Raw genomic sequence first — 16,691 nt, forward strand, 5'->3', positions numbered from 1 at the left:
GGAAGATCATAAGTAGAAGCCCAGCCTGGGCAATTTAGCAAGACTCTGACTCAAAATAAAAAGAGCTGGGGATGTAGCTCAGTGCAAAGGCCCAGGGTTCAATCCCCAGTATCAGGGGACAAAAAAGAAAGAAAGAGTGTATTAAGCAAAGACAAGAAAGATTTTTAAAGACCCAACCCAACCCTTAAAAATGAAAATAATACCACGGATGGGATTTACAGCAAAAGATACTGCAGAAGTTGGCTGAAGTTGAAGACAAAGCAGTGGAAACTGAAATTTAAAGTAGATCGGGACAACAGTAGGCTGTGAAAGCATAAAACATGTGAAGAGCTACCAAAATTTTTCAAGTTTTATGAAAATGACAAACCCACAGACCCAAGCAAAAACTTTTGTGAGCACAGAAACAGCAGAACGTGAAGAAAACTACGAACAGCTTAAAAGCAGTGCTAAGGTAAATCTTAAAACCACTGGGGCCTGGGGACATACCATGCACAGAGTAGAGGGCAGCAGAAGCAAGGAGATAGCAGAGCACCAAGCACACATGCCAAGGAAGCTGCTGATGTGAAGCCCAGGGAAAATCCACTGAAAAGAGGAAAGGACGATCTTTCCACACCCACAAAATGTGAAATCTCAGTGAATCACCCTAAATGGATTAAGGCAAATAATGCCAGAAGGAACTGTTGACCTAAACAGAAGCACTAATTAGAAGGTATAAATAAGTAGGCAAATGTAATGCACTCCCCCTTTTTAAAATTTCTTCAAAAGAATGAAGAACTGGGAGGCCAATACAAAAATAGGTAGAACACTTAAAACAAGCATTTCACAGAAGGAAATATCCTAATTGCCAATACAAATTTTAAAAGGAGACATCACTGATCTTCAAGCAAACAAACCCACTACCAGCCGAGAGCCAAGAGAATTCTGGCTTGTACAAATACAGGCAGACAAGAAATAGTCCAGTCTTGTGCCTAACAGCCTCAAGCTGAAAGCAACCAAAATAACCTACAAAAGATAAATCAGAAGCAAAGATCACATTCTACTACAGGATTCCCTCTAGATAAACACAAGACATGTGAAACTGGCCTGCTGCATCAGAAACCCAACCGGGGTCTCCCCTGAGGAGGGTGGCAGGCCGAGGCAGGACCACAGGTGTGCGTGCGGCAGTTTGTTTTGAGATGTGGGAGGATTACAAGCAGGTACTGACCCAGTGTACTGCACAATTAAGATCCCAGCCGCTTCCTGCTTCTGCATCTACGCTATATATCAACAAAAATCACTTACGTAAATGAGACACTAACCCAAAACAAATGATCAATAGCTTATTCTGTTATGTATACAAAACTTACTGTTTTTCTTTCCTTTTATACTTAGCTGGATATCATAATAATCTTCTCTTCTGTCAGACCGATAGTCTACCTCTTTGCACTGGATATAGGACTGCAGTAAGCAAAAGACAGCTTCAGTATTAACAGTCAAACTTGCATTTTAAAAATCTTTTAAACCTATTTTTAAAAACCAGTAATCACATACCACCATTTTGCCTCGGAATAACTTCGGTATGGTGCCTTCTACACATGTGCCTTTCATCTTATTTTCCACGTTATCAAGCAACTGAAAAAGAAAGCTTGGGCTTTACAAAACATTTTTTATGCTTAAATAATACACAGTAATTTAATACTTAACTAGGAAATGTCAATGGTCAAAGAAATTCTAGATTATAAAAATATTATGACCTTTGGCATGCAATTACCAAAAACATACAAAATCATCCTTCTTGGTTGGATTTTTTAAAAAATCTACATGCAATAGTTGAGGTTAACCTTTTATGTAATAGCCTTTGAAATGAATTAGTAATCTGTAGTGCCTTTAGAAGCATTTTTTATATTCATTTTACCTCTGTGAAAAAGCATGTAAATTGATCACTAAACTTAACTCGTAATGGTCCACACCAAGAGATTAATGAGGTTGAGCCTGTCAACAGGATTGACTGGTTTGTCCATGGGTATTTAATGAACTGGATTCAATCCAGCTAGTGCTGCAAAAAAGAAAACACACCTTGCCCAGCCAATCACCTTGAGTAGCCATTTCATGTGTGTGTATCTGTATCTTTCTTCAAGAATAGAAGAATGAGAATCTGCTAGTGACCCATGAGGGCGTGGGGAGAAACACCAGCACATGGAGGCCTGCCTCAGTGGGAATATGGGTGCCGGGGCAGGGACAACATCACCACTCTGAAAAGACTGAGGACCACTAGGATGGCCACCTAAGGCAACCTTGGTTCCTTGCTAATCACTCACATATATGTGCTGATTCAATTTAACAAGTTGAAAACAGCCTATGCCTACTATTGTTTAAATTCAAGCTTTCCCAACATTAGCTTCAAATAATTAATCAAATCCAGTAATTACCTTTTACCTTTACAATTAGATAAATGCTGCCCTATGCTTTCAGCCAAAGTTGGTCCTGAACTAGGCCTGGGGTTTACATGGTAACAACTTCTGATATTGCTTCAAAACATTCAGTGTAAGAACTATAATATAATTACTGTTTGAAACTTACCACTCGACATAGCTCTTGGACATCATGTTGCATGAAGCTATCTAAAGTTTCCCACCTTTCAAAAATAAAATGGACATGTACATTAAATTCCAAATTTCAAACGAATAAACTAAAAAAGCAACTCAGATTAAAAAACTAAACTGAATAATCACCCCTAATTCTCCACCTCACTTTTTGTGAAGATTATTTTAGAGGGTTATAACTCAAAGTTAAGTGAATTTTATCAGTGGACAGCGAAATGTTTACAATTTCTTATATTGTTCTGAACATACTAGTAGCAGAAGTAGGACTTACAAGAAAGTACTCACATATTTGAAAGTTATAGCTGTTCTTTTGTTGAAAAGTAAAACTTATAAAGGACAACTGAAACAAGGTTTTTATTTATTTAATTTTTGGTACTGGGGATCGAACTCAGGTCCTTGCGCTTGTGAGGCAGGCAGCGGAACCACTGAGCTAAATCCCCGGCCCTAAACAAAGTTTTTTAAAAAGGCAAAACTTGTTTAAGTGGTAAATTACTTCTCAAGCAAAAATCTTTTTGGCGGGGGGGGGGGGGGGGGGGGGGCGGGGGGGGGGCGGGGGCGGCGTGGCACCAGGGATTGAACTCAGGACCTTGGGCTTGCAAGGCAGGCGCAGTGCCGCTGAACTAAATCCCCGGCCCTATCAAGCAAAATCCTGAAACAAAGCCTCTATGTCCAAAGATGAGAAACAAAATACAATGATAAAAACACTAACAATATGCCCAAGCCTCCCTGAATTAAATACCTAACCCATACTCTTTTTTTTCTTTCTATTCTCCACTCATTTATCCCAAAAAAAGGAAGCAGAATGGAGAGGCAGACTTCTGATACATACCCAAAAGACTTTGTTAGCTTTTTTGTTCCTACAGGCTTATCACTGTGCTGTAATTCATAGAACACTCTTTGTAATGCTAAAGGGACGCTTTTAGACGAATCATCACCCTCTGTTGGCATCATGTACACAGCCTAAAAGAATTGATTTTAGAAATAGTTTAATTTTATGTAAAAGTATAATTTCTGATATCATAATGGATAAGGCAATTGCTATGGCTTTTAACTACCCCAATATACGTCAGAAAGTTTTGAACAGTAGTATCTTTAGAAACAATCTAGAGAACACAAGAACGCCAAAAAAAAAAAAAAAAATGTTTTTAAAAAAATTATCTATGGCTTACCACACCCGGTGAGTACCCCATTCATTTCAGACTTCTTGGAACAATATTTTAAATTTACAGTTACTTGTAAATAAGAGCTGTGATGAAAATTTAAATGGTACCTCACTTTCTCCCAATTCAGCTACCTCATCATATTATAATCCCATTACAGTAATCTGTCTGAAGAGCACACATGAAATACAAAAGGCACATGAAGCAGCCCATACCCCCACAACCAGAAGTACCCATTGCCTGGATTGCTTTACACTGTTTGAAGAAAATTCTGAAAATAAAAACGACTATCCTACATTAGGTTCAATATGTTGCTGTTGGTTTTGTTTTGTTTACAGTGCTGGAGATCAAACCCAAGGTCTTTGTACTACATCCCCACCTTATTTTTAAATTTGAGATTGGGTCTCCCCTAAGCCACTAAGTTGCCCAAGCTAGGCTTGAACTTTCGATCTTCTTGCCTCAGCCGCCCACGCTGCTGGGATTACTAGAGTGTGTGCCACTCCAGGTGTGGTGGTGCACACTCGTAATCCCAGCACTGTGGGCGGCTGAGGCAGAAGGGTTGCAGGGAGTCTGAGGTAAGGCCAGCCTCAACTACAGAGCGAAAACGAGAACCTGTCTCCCTCCCACCCTATATATAAAAATAAATATGAATAAGACAGCCAGCCACCACGTCTTGCCTGTTTATCCTTTTTGTACTCACAAAGATAAATCACATCCATTATAAGTGAAAATCAGACTTGGTCTATAATTTTTCAACTTGCCAATTTTGATATAAAAACGTTAAGTGAAATAAAAACTTTAATGGCTTTTTCTTTTTCTAAGAAAACTTTTATATTTCCTGTTACTTCTAACACAATTAACATTAGGTTGGTAAAATTATGTCGGTGTAGTAATCTTTAGGTCACCAAAGTGAGCTTAAGCAGCAGACACGCAGGCACCTGGGAAAGACAACTACAGCCTGACCAAGGCTGCTGTGCAGACAGTCCCAAAGCACAGGAGGGAAGGGGCCCTTGCTGAGGACCCTGGTGACCCTTTATGTCCCTGACAGAAAACAGTGGGTGGAAGTAGCACCTATTTACCTTTCGTAGTTGATTTGTGAAAAATAAAGTCTGCAGCAGGCTATTCATGTAACAAGTTGCTCCCTGATTCTTCAAACCGACATAGCCCGTGTGCTTCTTTGAGTCCCACCTGGAAGGACAGACCAAGCTTGTGGGTAATCAGTCTCCACACCGTGTGGGGGGCAGTCTGACATGGCAGTTGTGTGCTATCACCTCTGCCATCTGCACACAGGAGCCAGGTCTGCGCACCATCAGGACCGAGCCCACGCCGAGCGCAGTGAGGCCTGAGTTCTTACTGCGCACAACTCCCTTCGATGATCACCCATTCGCTTCTGTGGCTGGTATAAAGTCAATCCCAGCACTCCCATTGCCATTCTATCTCACTTCTGTTGACGGCTCACAGCAATGATGTCATTTATCAAGGTCAGCACTCACAGATATTGACAGCATCCTACACATCTGTACCAAAGGTGCCTCACCGAGCAGTGGTGATATACACATTACAGAAGGCATCTGCGCAGCCAGGAGGACACAGACATAGCTGAGATCTACCTTGTAAACATAAGATAGGGACATATACTTCCAAGCATTAGCTCAGACTTCTAAACTCCTTTATAAAGCTTTCATCCCTTCATTTGCTATTCTGGTAGCCAGTGAGAGGGAAAGATAGACTGTGGGCTGTACCTCACTCCACCTCCCATGTGTGCTACCATGTGTGCTAAGCTGAGCAACGCCCCCGCCCCGCCCTCCCCCTGCCTATAATGGAGAGGTAAACTGTGCAGTCAACACTGGAGCTTCTGGCCTCACTCACCACTGGAACTGCCAGTGGTGGCCCACTCTTCCCCTGTCCTACCACAGCCAGATTTCCATATCCCTGACCTCTTCAAAACAGAGGCAGAAAAACAAACAAACAGAGGCAGAGCACCTCTGCTGTGACTCCCCTACCAGAACACACTGCATGTTCTTTAAGGCCAAAAGCATAGCTATCTGGTTGTCCAGAATTACATTCCTAGTGTTCAGCAGTGAGTGTCATGAAGGAATACTCAATAAAGCTGATGAATGAGTGAATGTGATACCAGCACCTACAATATGTGTGCTGAGAGGCAACCATGAACACATGAATCTCTTAAATATAAATACACTAATCTTTCTTCAGTACCACACAAAAGGTCTTTAATAGCACCCAATTAAAGAAAAACTTACGCAACTCCATGGGGAGCATCCGCCTGTACAAAGACTTCAAAAGTGACTTTATCATCATCTATAAATCCTTTCTCAGGATCAGTCACTTCCTATAGAAAAAATGAGAATATCCAACTTGCATAAGAACTTGCAAAGGCTCGTTTTATACCCTTATACTTATACTAAATTACTTTTTAAATGCCCCAGATTTGCTTCTAGTTGGGAAGTATGCTGGTTTGTTTGAAACAATGTCTCTGAACAAAAGCTGTAGGAGGCACACCAGAGGTGAGGGGCTTAATGGGAGAGTAAGCACCTTCTCATCAGAGCAGAGTGGAAGGGAAAAGTAATATTCCACCGGTCACTACTGCTGCAAAAAAGGAGCCAAAACTATCCTGAAAATTAAGGTATATGACACCAAACAGTACTAGCCTAATTCAGGACAGGGCCCCAGAATAATGTCTTTTTAAAAACCTTCAGCCAGTGGGGAAGGACTTTCCAATGCGTGGCTAAAAGTTGAGACTTGAATCTAGATGGGTATGTCAAAAACCTAAGCCAAAAAACCAAACACATTTTCACAGACAGGTGTCCGACTTGTAAGCAAAAATTTCATTCTAAAGTGAAGGGAAAGATTTGAACAATTAAAAAAAAAAAAAGCAAGATGAGCTATACTGCTCAAAGTACTCAGACTAAATGTACTGCTACTTACGCTCCAGGCCATGAAGTTGGAGAAGCCCCAATCGTTTTCCTTGTGGAAGAACAAGTGGCTGATGCGGCGACTGAAAGACTTCTCATCGTCTCTGTAATTGACGATCTTCAGCACTGCTTGTGCATGACAAGACCATGACCTGTTCAGAAACAGAACCTAAGCCTTAGCTGATGTACTTAACGAATGTTTATACATTCTTAAAGACACTAGGAACCAGCATACAAAAATTCCTTCCTGTTTTGGGTTGAGGGGTACATTCACCTTTAATACAGAAAAGCATCTGTGGGCGCCCCTATGGGGCCTCTGAGGCAATTCAACTCATGGGTTTTATCTACTTTTTAATTCCTAAAACATCTGAAGCCACTTTTTAAATTTCTATCTATAACCAGGCATGGTAGTGCACGCCTGTAATCCCAGGACTCGGGAGGCTAATGTAGGAGGATCCTTTCTAGTTTGAGGCCAGCCTGGGCTATACTGCGAGTTCAAAGACAGCCTGAACTACACAGCAAACAAAACAAAGCAAAATTCTATCTACAAAATAAAAGTCTCTGAGTGTGGTCTTAGATTTGACCTTAGTCTTCATTTCTGATTTGATAAAGACTACAGGGTCTGAGGATGCGCCTCAATGGCAGAACATTTGCTTATTGTGGGCAAGAACCTGGGTTTAATCCTCAGCACTGCAAAAAAAAAAAAAAAAAAACCAACAAAACAATTCTTATTTTGGTCATATAAGAATTATTTGAAAAGAATCAAAAAGAGGGCTGGGGGCCGGGGATTTAGCTCAGTGGTTCAGCCGCCTGCCTCTCAAGCGCAAGGACCCAAGTTCGATCCCCAGTACCAGAAAAAAAAAAAAAAAGAGGGCTGGGAGGATGTACTTCAGTGGCAGTGTGCTCATCTACTATGCTCGAGGGCCTGGTTTCAATTCCCAGGGACACATACAAAAGAAAATAGAAATAAAAAGAGTAGATGTACAGATGCACAACTCTGGGTTCTCCTGATAAGGTGTCCCTTCTGGTGTCACATCTATCCTGTGCCACCCTGGTTCCCCAGCACTCTCCCACAACAGGCTAGAGGGGCGGACTGTAGAAAGCACAGGCGGCCACAGGGCTGTACCGGGGGCCCAGTGGCATCACAGAATTCACCAAGCATGAGGATCAATTACAGCCACTAGAGAATGGCTGGCACATGTGGCAGTGGGACAGACCACAGAGTGGTCTTGGGAAAAGGCCTAGAATCCAAAAGGGGACAGCACCGTGAAGCCCACTGAAGGAATGGTTTGCACCAGAAGCAGGCCTTGTATGTGATCATCACTACTGACCTCCCGAATGGGTCGAATCTCTACATAAAGCAAGTGGAAGAACAGTGTTGTTCAGATGGGCACTTGTGCTTGCTTAGGACGTCTACAAGATAAGGATAGCTCACTTTTTCCAAACTACCGTACAGGACAAACCCTATAAACAAAAACGAACAGAGGGGGAAACTAAAGTCCCTGGCTGAAGCATAAAATTGTGTTGGCACCTTTTTTTTTCCTTTTTCGTGTTGTTGGAGATCAAGCCTCACATGCTAGGCAAGCACTCTACCACTGAGCTATACCTCAGAGCCTGGTCTGATACTTCTCAACACCAAAAGAGAATGAGTTGTGTTACTGGAGGCATTTGGAAGACAGCTAAGCTGGTGGCCTCTGAAGAACGTTCCCTACTGAAGGCTTCTAATGACTACCATCACAGCAGGGAGAACTGGGGCAAATGGGGTCCGAATAAGCAAGGAATCCACACTCCTCACCAACAATCTGTCAATGCCTGATACTGATTAAGAGGGTGTTCGTGAAGTTTTGAGATCAAATAAATGAGTAGAAAGTTTGAAATACTCATAAAAACATGAAGCCTCTAATCTTTGGTTTCAGCTAAACAGAATGATCATGAAAACTTTTCTCAATTTTGAGACATTTTATAATTCCATGCCTCCCTTTTAAAAACTGTATGAGGACCTGGGGATTTAGCTCAGTGGTTCCACTGCCTGCCTAAAAACTATGAAAAATTTCCCCCTAAAAGAAGTCACAGGGCAAAGCTAGGTGTAGTGGCGCACACCTGTAATCCCAGCACTTGTGAGGCTGAGGAAGGAGGACCGCTGACTTCAAGGCCACCTTGGGCTACATAGTGAGTTCAAGGTCAGCCTTAACTATGTAGTGAGACCCTGTCTCAAAAAAAAGAAAAAGAAATCAGGGCCAATAAACTTTGTTTAAAAAAGAGAAAACAACTCAGAGGCCCATTGTAAATGCCTCAGTGAATGTTTGATCTATCCATGTAACCCACAGGAATTAGCTGCTGCACAAGAGTGCCCTCTTTCCAGGCTCTGGCAGCAACCACCCTCCCCTCGGCCAGCTGCCACAAGGTGAGAAGTGAGCACAGGGCTCAGCAGTCACTGAGCAGGATGGGCTCAGTCCATTAGCTGCTAGCTTCTAACATAAGAACTTAAGCACTTTGTGTGCTAAAAAGATTTTCTTTTTTGCTTTGGGTAATATGTACTAGTGACTTTTAAAGAGATGCATTTAGTCTAATTTAAAATCAAAGGGCTGTGTAGAGGCAGCAATGAAACTGAAAATGAAATTGAGTAAGGCTGATCAAATTGGCTTCCACTAATGTAATATAACTATTTGTGGATTTGTAGTTGCATCATTTAAACTCTTACGTGGAATCAGATTCAGCATTGCACTGGAGAAAGAATCCTACGCTTTTTTGGTGTGGTCTGTCTGGATAAAAGCGTGGCATCACCATAATCTTCCATGGCAGATTTCGCACAAAACACGGAGGGCTAAGGACCGACTCACTCAGTCTGCTGAAGCGCTCGACAGTGAACTGAAAGGTTGCCTCGGAGCGCCAACTGGTGTCTGCAAGAAAACATGCCATCAGTCACAGCCCGCGCAGCAACTGTAAGCACAAGTACATGCTCGGAACGAACTGCTCTATACGATCTCAGGCTCTCTGTAAGGTGACCAGCTCTGTATGAGTGAATCCTCCTGACTCAGAGCTAGGACACACTTGCCGTCCCTCTTAGATTCAAGAGTTCAGTATGATAACAACATCTTCATTCCCACGTAATCTTGGGCATGAAGTGAGTGGTGAGACTTTGGAGGGAAGGCAGCTCATACATCTGGTCACTGAAAGGCCTTGTGGGGTGAGGAAGACCTGGGCTGACGGTTGAGACTGGGAGGAGAGAGCGGGCATGGGGCACACAGCACTGTTCAGTCAGCCTCTGAACACGTTAACTTGCATCACCTCACACTTTTTGTTAAACACTAGCCTGGATTCCTCATGGAGTAGTTTAAAAGGTAAGACTAGTATTCTCTTCAACATGAATAGTAAGTATCATTAAATGTTAACAAGAAAGACTGAAGGCTCGTTTAAGGAATTAAGGTTTTTGAAAACACACTGCCTCTTAGCAGAGGTTCAACTGTAAGTTTTAAAGTTCCACCTTTTACTCATCATCTGCAGGTGACCACCAGCCACAGGTGGGTCAGCTTCAACAAACCCCAAGGCGTCTCACTAACTGCTTCTCCTGTACTGTGAAGGAGGCAGCCATCCCACAGCCACCCTGCCCAATCTGTTACTGACCAACACTCATGAGGCATAGTAAAGCTACGATACAGAAGGTCAAATGAGTACACAAGTTTCTAAAGGCTTTCGCTTTCTGTGCCTAGTTCACTGCGGAAAAAGAACAGTTTGCTGATGGCGGGGACAAGGGCCACACTTTGAGGAGCCATGCCCCACACAGCAAGCAGGCCACAAAGGCTTTTCCTGGCTTAAAACCAGATGCTACTGACCTCCCTGACTCCCAGGGCCCCAAAGCACAATGAGATTGGGGCACGGGTGGATTGTGTTCATAAGGACGCAAAGCCACTTGCACCTGCAGGCCTGTGAAGACCATCACAGTGGGACCCTCTGCCCCCAACCTTTAGTCTCTGAACTGCACTCACCAAACTGGGTTCTCTGGATCAGCCACTTGGTGTACAGAAATTGCTAGAAGTTTGCGACTAACTAAATTTGTTCTTAAGAAAACATGTCCATCAAATCTCACGAGAGGGTATTCTTTGCCAAAGAAATAAAAGCCCAAATTCTGGACAGTTAGTACTTTTGCCTCCCTCATCCCCAGTTCCTTCACTCCACATATCCCTACTCTGTGATTTACAGCAACGGCGTGATGAAAGGAAAAGAGCAGCCCAAACAGGGGAGTGCCTTTAAGAGATCTGATTCAGGTCTGTTCAAGTGGGGGTTTTCCCTACTCCTTCTGAGGGTAAGTCAGTCTACTGAAAGGAAGAGTCTTTTTCAAGATCATGATGTCTAAAATGATTGAAAAGTTTTGCCACACGTTCTTACAGAACATAAGAACCTTATCGCACTTGAGCAGCACTTAAATTTTCCAAGGTAGACAATGTGGACAGTACTTAATTCCCACTTTAACGGTGAGGAAACTGAGGCCACTGAGGTTGCGCATTTCACTAAGTGATAGCAGGATTTCAACACCCAAGATCTGTCAAGACACTAAGCACAAGAAACAGACTCTGGTTTTAAAATGCTTCTCCTGGACTGGTGATGTAGCTCAGTGGCACCATGCCTGCCTGGCAAGCTCAAGGTCCTGAGTTCAATTCTTGGTACCAAAAAATAAGTAAGTAAATAAAATGCTACTCCTGGTGTTTAACACAGCACTCCACAAAACAAAGACACTAAAAACTACAAGTCTGCCTGTTCTATACAGCCTATATATAGAACCATACAGAAACCACCAAAGGACTTCCATGTTCTCTGAGGAAGGTCAGGCTTCTCTTCTCAGTTATTTTGTATAACTTTGTATAATTCAAATTCATCTATTTCATAATTGCAGGATTACATTTTCCACACACAAAATTAATACATAGGTTTTTTGTTCTTCCACTCACCCATTTGTCATTAATTTCCTGAATCATTCCCTAAATATGAAGCAAAGAAAATGCAATGGTGAAACTCAGTGTGGCACCAAGTCTAATACTAGATGCCATGTGTTCCTCTGTGCCCGAGCCCAGCACAGCCTGGGCACCAAGGTGCTCAGCCCACTTTATTAAATGGCACATTGGATTTCTACCTAATACTCAAGAAACATTCTTTGACCAGATTTATCTTTACAAAATAGGTAAGTGTTGGAAGTTAAGCATGAAACTTCCCGTGAATAAAAACTCCAAGGCTGGAGGTGCAGCTCAGTGGTAGAGTGTGTGCTAACACACTGCAAGAGGTCCTGAGTTCCATCCCCAATGCTGCCCCCAAAAGAAAAAATTCACCTCAGTTCTAAGTTCTTCATACTAACAGGATGATTAAAAACAGTATTAAATACCAAATGAAAGGCCTATGAAAGAGATACAGATTTGAAATCCATGAAAACGGCTGGTAATCACCATCCTTGATGACAAAAAGACTGGTCACTGTTTTTGCCCATGAAAACTGGGTGCCACGGCACAGAGGGTCATATATACAATTTTTCAACTTCCTACTAAGTTCAAATCATTTCAAAACTTTAAAATAATACACAGGAAACTATAAAGGACATCGTGTTTGTACTGGAGTGAAGAATCAGTACTTCATTCAAATGGAGACTCTAATCTGCCTGGGTGCCACTGACAGTGCTATCCTAGTCTATTGGGACAAGACAACAGGTCCCTGCCAGCTGCTGCCATCACACGTGTTTAGCCAGACTCCTCAATAACTCATTAACTTCAGTCCTGCCCCCAGAGACCCCGGAAGCAGCAGAGCAGCTATCAGATGGCCCAAAACTTTTCACATAGCCCATTTTTGCACCAATCTTATTTTTATGGGGCAAAGGCCAATCGAACAGCCTGGGCTTCAACTATGTGAAGAAAAACAGACAAAGATTTAATACTTTAGATTTTTGGACCTGACAGGACAGATTTCCCCACATGGCATTCTGGTAGCAATTCTATCAAATCTCAATTATTCAATTTAGTACAGGTATTTGAAAGTTCTAGTTAATTCACTGAAATGACTTTTCTTTATGGGCATTAATAATCTACTCTAGATGAATCTAACCTTCAGACATTTAATCTAAAACTTCTCTTGATCATCTAAGAAAAAACAGTTCATGAGAAATTAGAAGGCAGAGTAGTTTTATCTAGAAAATATTTCTGATACTCGCCCACTGTTCTATGTTAACATGATTTTAAATAATCTGTTCTTCAACTACGCATTTTTCCATATGTATCTATAGGTTCTTAGCTATTAAATTTCTTACACAACAGCTGTCACTTACTAATAAGATCCTCTGCACATCAGTCAAGTCTCTTAATGATATGGCTATCAAGTAACCCTCTCCAATCCAGTGTTGCCCAGATTGTGTGTCGGAGTTTCACTATTTAAAGGAGATTTAAGGAAAGGGGTTCTGAAGTCCAGAGTCTGGGGAATGATTAAAAAAGGCTCTTTGGAGAAGCAGACTGGTAGGGTACTGACACTAAAGCATGCTACAGTAAAGAATGATGTTTAGCCTAGTGTGCTGCAAACTCCCAACAGTTCTAAAGACCTTTCATATCACACTCAAAACCTGAAAAAAGAGTGTTTCACAGTACATATCATGGCTGAGAAAGTGTCATCCTCCACTAAGAGTTCTGCTCCTAGAGCCAGAGTCCTCTCCTCTCTTGTCTTAGCCATTTCATGGATACGATCTCTCTTGTCCCTTGGGCTTTGCAGAAGGCAAAACTCTCAACCAGAAAGAACGTACTATTGAAGCCTGCTCCATTTTTCCATCTGAGCACCCACAAAGGGAGCATTTCCACGTTGTGGTCCTATGATTTAGCATTATTATTATTTACTACTCATAACTTAGTGAATAAGCCTTGAAAGCAAGGGGATTTTGCATATATTCAGCCTCGCAGTGACTCTCAACTAAGGCAGACTGGGTCCTCAGAAGACATTTGGCACTGTCTAGAGATGCTACTGGTTGTCATGACTGCAGGTGGGGGCCGGGGAGAGATGTCCTATAATGCATAGGGGAACCCCACCCTCATCTTATATATACATCTATATCTCTTCTCCCAAAAAGGGGGAGAGATGCCAGAACCAAACTGCACTGGGAGTGCTCTGACTGAATGGGAGTGGTTATTGCTCTACAAGTGACCCAAACTTATCCCAAATGCACACGTGGCACCTCCAAACTAGCCACCTTCCCAAAGGCACTTTCTGAATAACTCTTGGCATCTCTGGTGTCTGAAGTAAAACCACCAAAAGCCCAGCAACCAACAAGACCACACCCACACCACTTCCCTTGTCTACAGTAAAAAGCGCACTCCACAGGGAACAAAGCAGTGGGTTTCAGACCACGCCTTTTTACCTTCCTCAGATATTGCCTCAGCCAGCTGCCAGGGGGTAAACCGCACTGTGAGAGAACTCTCACCTACGGCTGCAGTTTCGCATGGAGGCTGAACTTTTGGCAGGAGGTCTGAACAGCAGTCCTTCTGGTGGTGCAGCCCGTGCCTGATGGTTTCTTTCAACTGCCCCGTTACTCCCCTGGGAAGGACACAACCCTCATGAGGATTGATGGACATGTTTGTACAGAACATGGTTTCATATTACACTGCAAGATTCCAGGGGCTGCATAAAGCAATTACTGGCTGCTCCCTTTTCAGGACTTAGACCTTGCAAATGTTTAGGTCACATAATCTAATAACAAAGAAATAGTCCCAAAAGAAAAAGTGATTCCCTACATACAACATGTCCATGCATATACATATGCATATGATTTTTCAAATGGAGAATACAGGAAAGTCAGTGGGGGAGTAGGAAACCCAAAGCTTGACTCTGCTTTCACACCTAACAGGAGTGGAGATGGATTCTCAGCTACAAAGGACTGATAGACACACTACAGTGAGAATGCAATGGAGAGCCATATCCTAATGTCTCGAAGTATCTTGCTGCAAACAAAAAGCAAAGGAGAGTAAGACCACCGTGTCCTGAATACTAACAGTGGCTGGAGAACTATAAGCCTGAGTAGACACCAACTCATTCCACACCTCTGCAGCTGGGCCCCCTTGCCTAGGCTGGGGAGAGCCAACTTACCTTGACAAGTTGTAGGCCACCCTAATTCAAAACAAAAACAGGAGCCTAAATCTTCCTCAGACATAACCTCCCGAAAACTAGCTACTCTGAAGAAACTTACAAGTACTCAAGGGGGTGGAAAGGATGGAGACTGTGTTTCTGAGTGTTCGCCGCTGCAAGGAAGCAAGCCAGGTGCACTTACCATCCTCCATGTCCTCTTCCACATTGCTGTGCCCGTCACTCAGGGCCACATTCCCATTGATGACAGGGTTCTGAGTAATTCTTGGCGGGTCATCGGTATCTCCAGCTTTAACAAAAACAAAGAAATTCCATGGGTTTTACCTTTCTGGCTTGGATTAAATAGACAAAAATAAATGTATAAGTTTGACCATTTCTAGTCACTAATAAATCCTACTTGCACCATTGTAAGTCATTCTAATCCAAAAGGTAGTTATGGTATATTTACAAAATATGAACTTCTGTTGTTATCAAAATACTAAATGGAATTTGAACACAAGCCATAATGCATGATAATCGGCTTGATTTGCAATTATATTTATGGAATAATTATTTCATGTATGTAAAATATTTGTGTGAAATATAATTTTCTACAGTGGCTAATTAGCTTAGATTTAAGAACTTTTATATAATTAAAAAGTCATTTTGCAATAGGTTTCACACTAAAACAATCCTACAATTTGTTGCAGTTGGGCCAGGGATTTAGCTCAATGGTTCTGCCGCCTGCCTCGCAAGCGCAAGGACCCGAGTTTGATCCCTGGTACCAAAAAAAAAAAAACAAAAAAAAAAAACAACCAATTTGTTGCAGTCACTAAATCCATATGAAGCATATACATGAGAACATGTTTGAACTTGTCACAATGAACACATGCCAGGCCCTTGTTCATCACATTGTTACCTAAAAAGTGCCACTGGACACATTCTGTGTAATTACATGTACAATTAGGAAAATATGCAGACACTGATAAAATGGGGTAGTCATTCTAAATTCTTGCTAAAATCTGGCTTTAAAAACATGCAATCAGAAGTTCAAATTTGGCCAGGTGTGGTGGCACACGCCGGTAATCCCAGCGCTTGGGAGGCTGAGAAAGGCACATTGTTGTGAGTTCCAGCCAGCCTGAGACCCTGACTCAAAAAAAAGAAAAAAATCAAAATGTTTAAATAATGATTGACAAATACAAGGCATAAATTCCATATATAGTATTCTAACCAGCACTTTTATTTAGTGATTTAAAAACAATTCTCTCACACTGACACGGGTTTGTGACTTTCAGGGAGACTAAGCTATGGCAGCTAGGATTTAGAGGGGCTCTTCCCGCTTCAATCCACTGGCTGCCTCCCCACTCACTGCCAACTAAATGCTGGCTACCATGATGCCCACAGGGGCTGTTCCCAGTGCACCAGCCACTTCAGTAGACGCTGGAGTCTAATTCACACTCTTGTACACACTTGGTACAAGGAGGAGGTGTGCTGTTCTAAGTAAGTATCTGTGTGCCTGGCCACCAGGACTTTAGAGCCTTTCCGCTGGTCAGATCAATGCTCAATCTGGTTCAGCACCGCGGACAGTACCCCCTCTTTCCCCTCAAAAACCCCAACTATGGAAGGAATTACACTAGGAAGCCTCTCAAATTAACTCTTGCATAAAATCCTGCTTCCCCTTCTTAAGGATCTCAAAACCCTCAAAATATCAAGAAAAGTATTACCACCCACCTTTGGACATTTCAGATTACTTTCAATTTTGACAGTCTCAGGCTGCTTTATTAAGTATCAAATATATATATGCTTGATTTTGTTAAAAAGCTATTTTCTAGCCCCGTGTCATGGTGCACACCTGTAACCCCAGCACTTGGGAAGCTGAATGAGGAGACTGCCATGAATTCGAGGCAAGCCTGGGATATACAATGAGTTCAAGGCCA

The 16,691-nt window shown here is 42.3% G+C and overlaps 1 protein-coding gene across 4 annotated transcripts in view; it reads right to left on the reverse strand.

The window, feature by feature from the left end:
- The window catches only part of Usp7 (ubiquitin specific peptidase 7), a 60,790-nt gene that overhangs the window by 19,282 nt on the left and 24,817 nt on the right, over window positions 1-16,691 (reverse strand). For 3 of the 4 annotated variants that reach the window (XM_021244292.2, XM_004864872.4, XM_087203092.1), the window contains exons 2-10: window positions 14,960-15,064; window positions 9,377-9,575; window positions 6,689-6,827; window positions 6,004-6,092; window positions 4,822-4,930; window positions 3,412-3,542; window positions 2,560-2,614; window positions 1,531-1,611; window positions 1,347-1,437 (exon numbers count right to left, since the gene is read on the reverse strand). In XM_021244292.2, the coding sequence (XP_021099951.1) occupies window positions 1,347-1,437; window positions 1,531-1,611; window positions 2,560-2,614; window positions 3,412-3,542; window positions 4,822-4,930; window positions 6,004-6,092; window positions 6,689-6,827; window positions 9,377-9,575; window positions 14,960-15,064 (999 nt within the window). Of the gene's footprint in view, window positions 1-1,346; window positions 1,438-1,530; window positions 1,612-2,559; window positions 2,615-3,411; window positions 3,543-4,821; window positions 4,931-6,003; window positions 6,093-6,688; window positions 6,828-9,376; window positions 9,576-14,116; window positions 14,226-14,959; window positions 15,065-16,691 lie in introns of those variants that run through there. The other variant, XM_021244293.2, reaches the window with a different exon arrangement.

Source organism: Heterocephalus glaber, unplaced genomic scaffold (genome assembly GCF_053883595.1).
Source record: "Heterocephalus glaber isolate CG9 unplaced genomic scaffold, H.glaber_assembly_v1.0 deba00001781, whole genome shotgun sequence".
NCBI classification, from domain to species: domain Eukaryota; kingdom Metazoa; phylum Chordata; class Mammalia; order Rodentia; family Bathyergidae; genus Heterocephalus; species Heterocephalus glaber.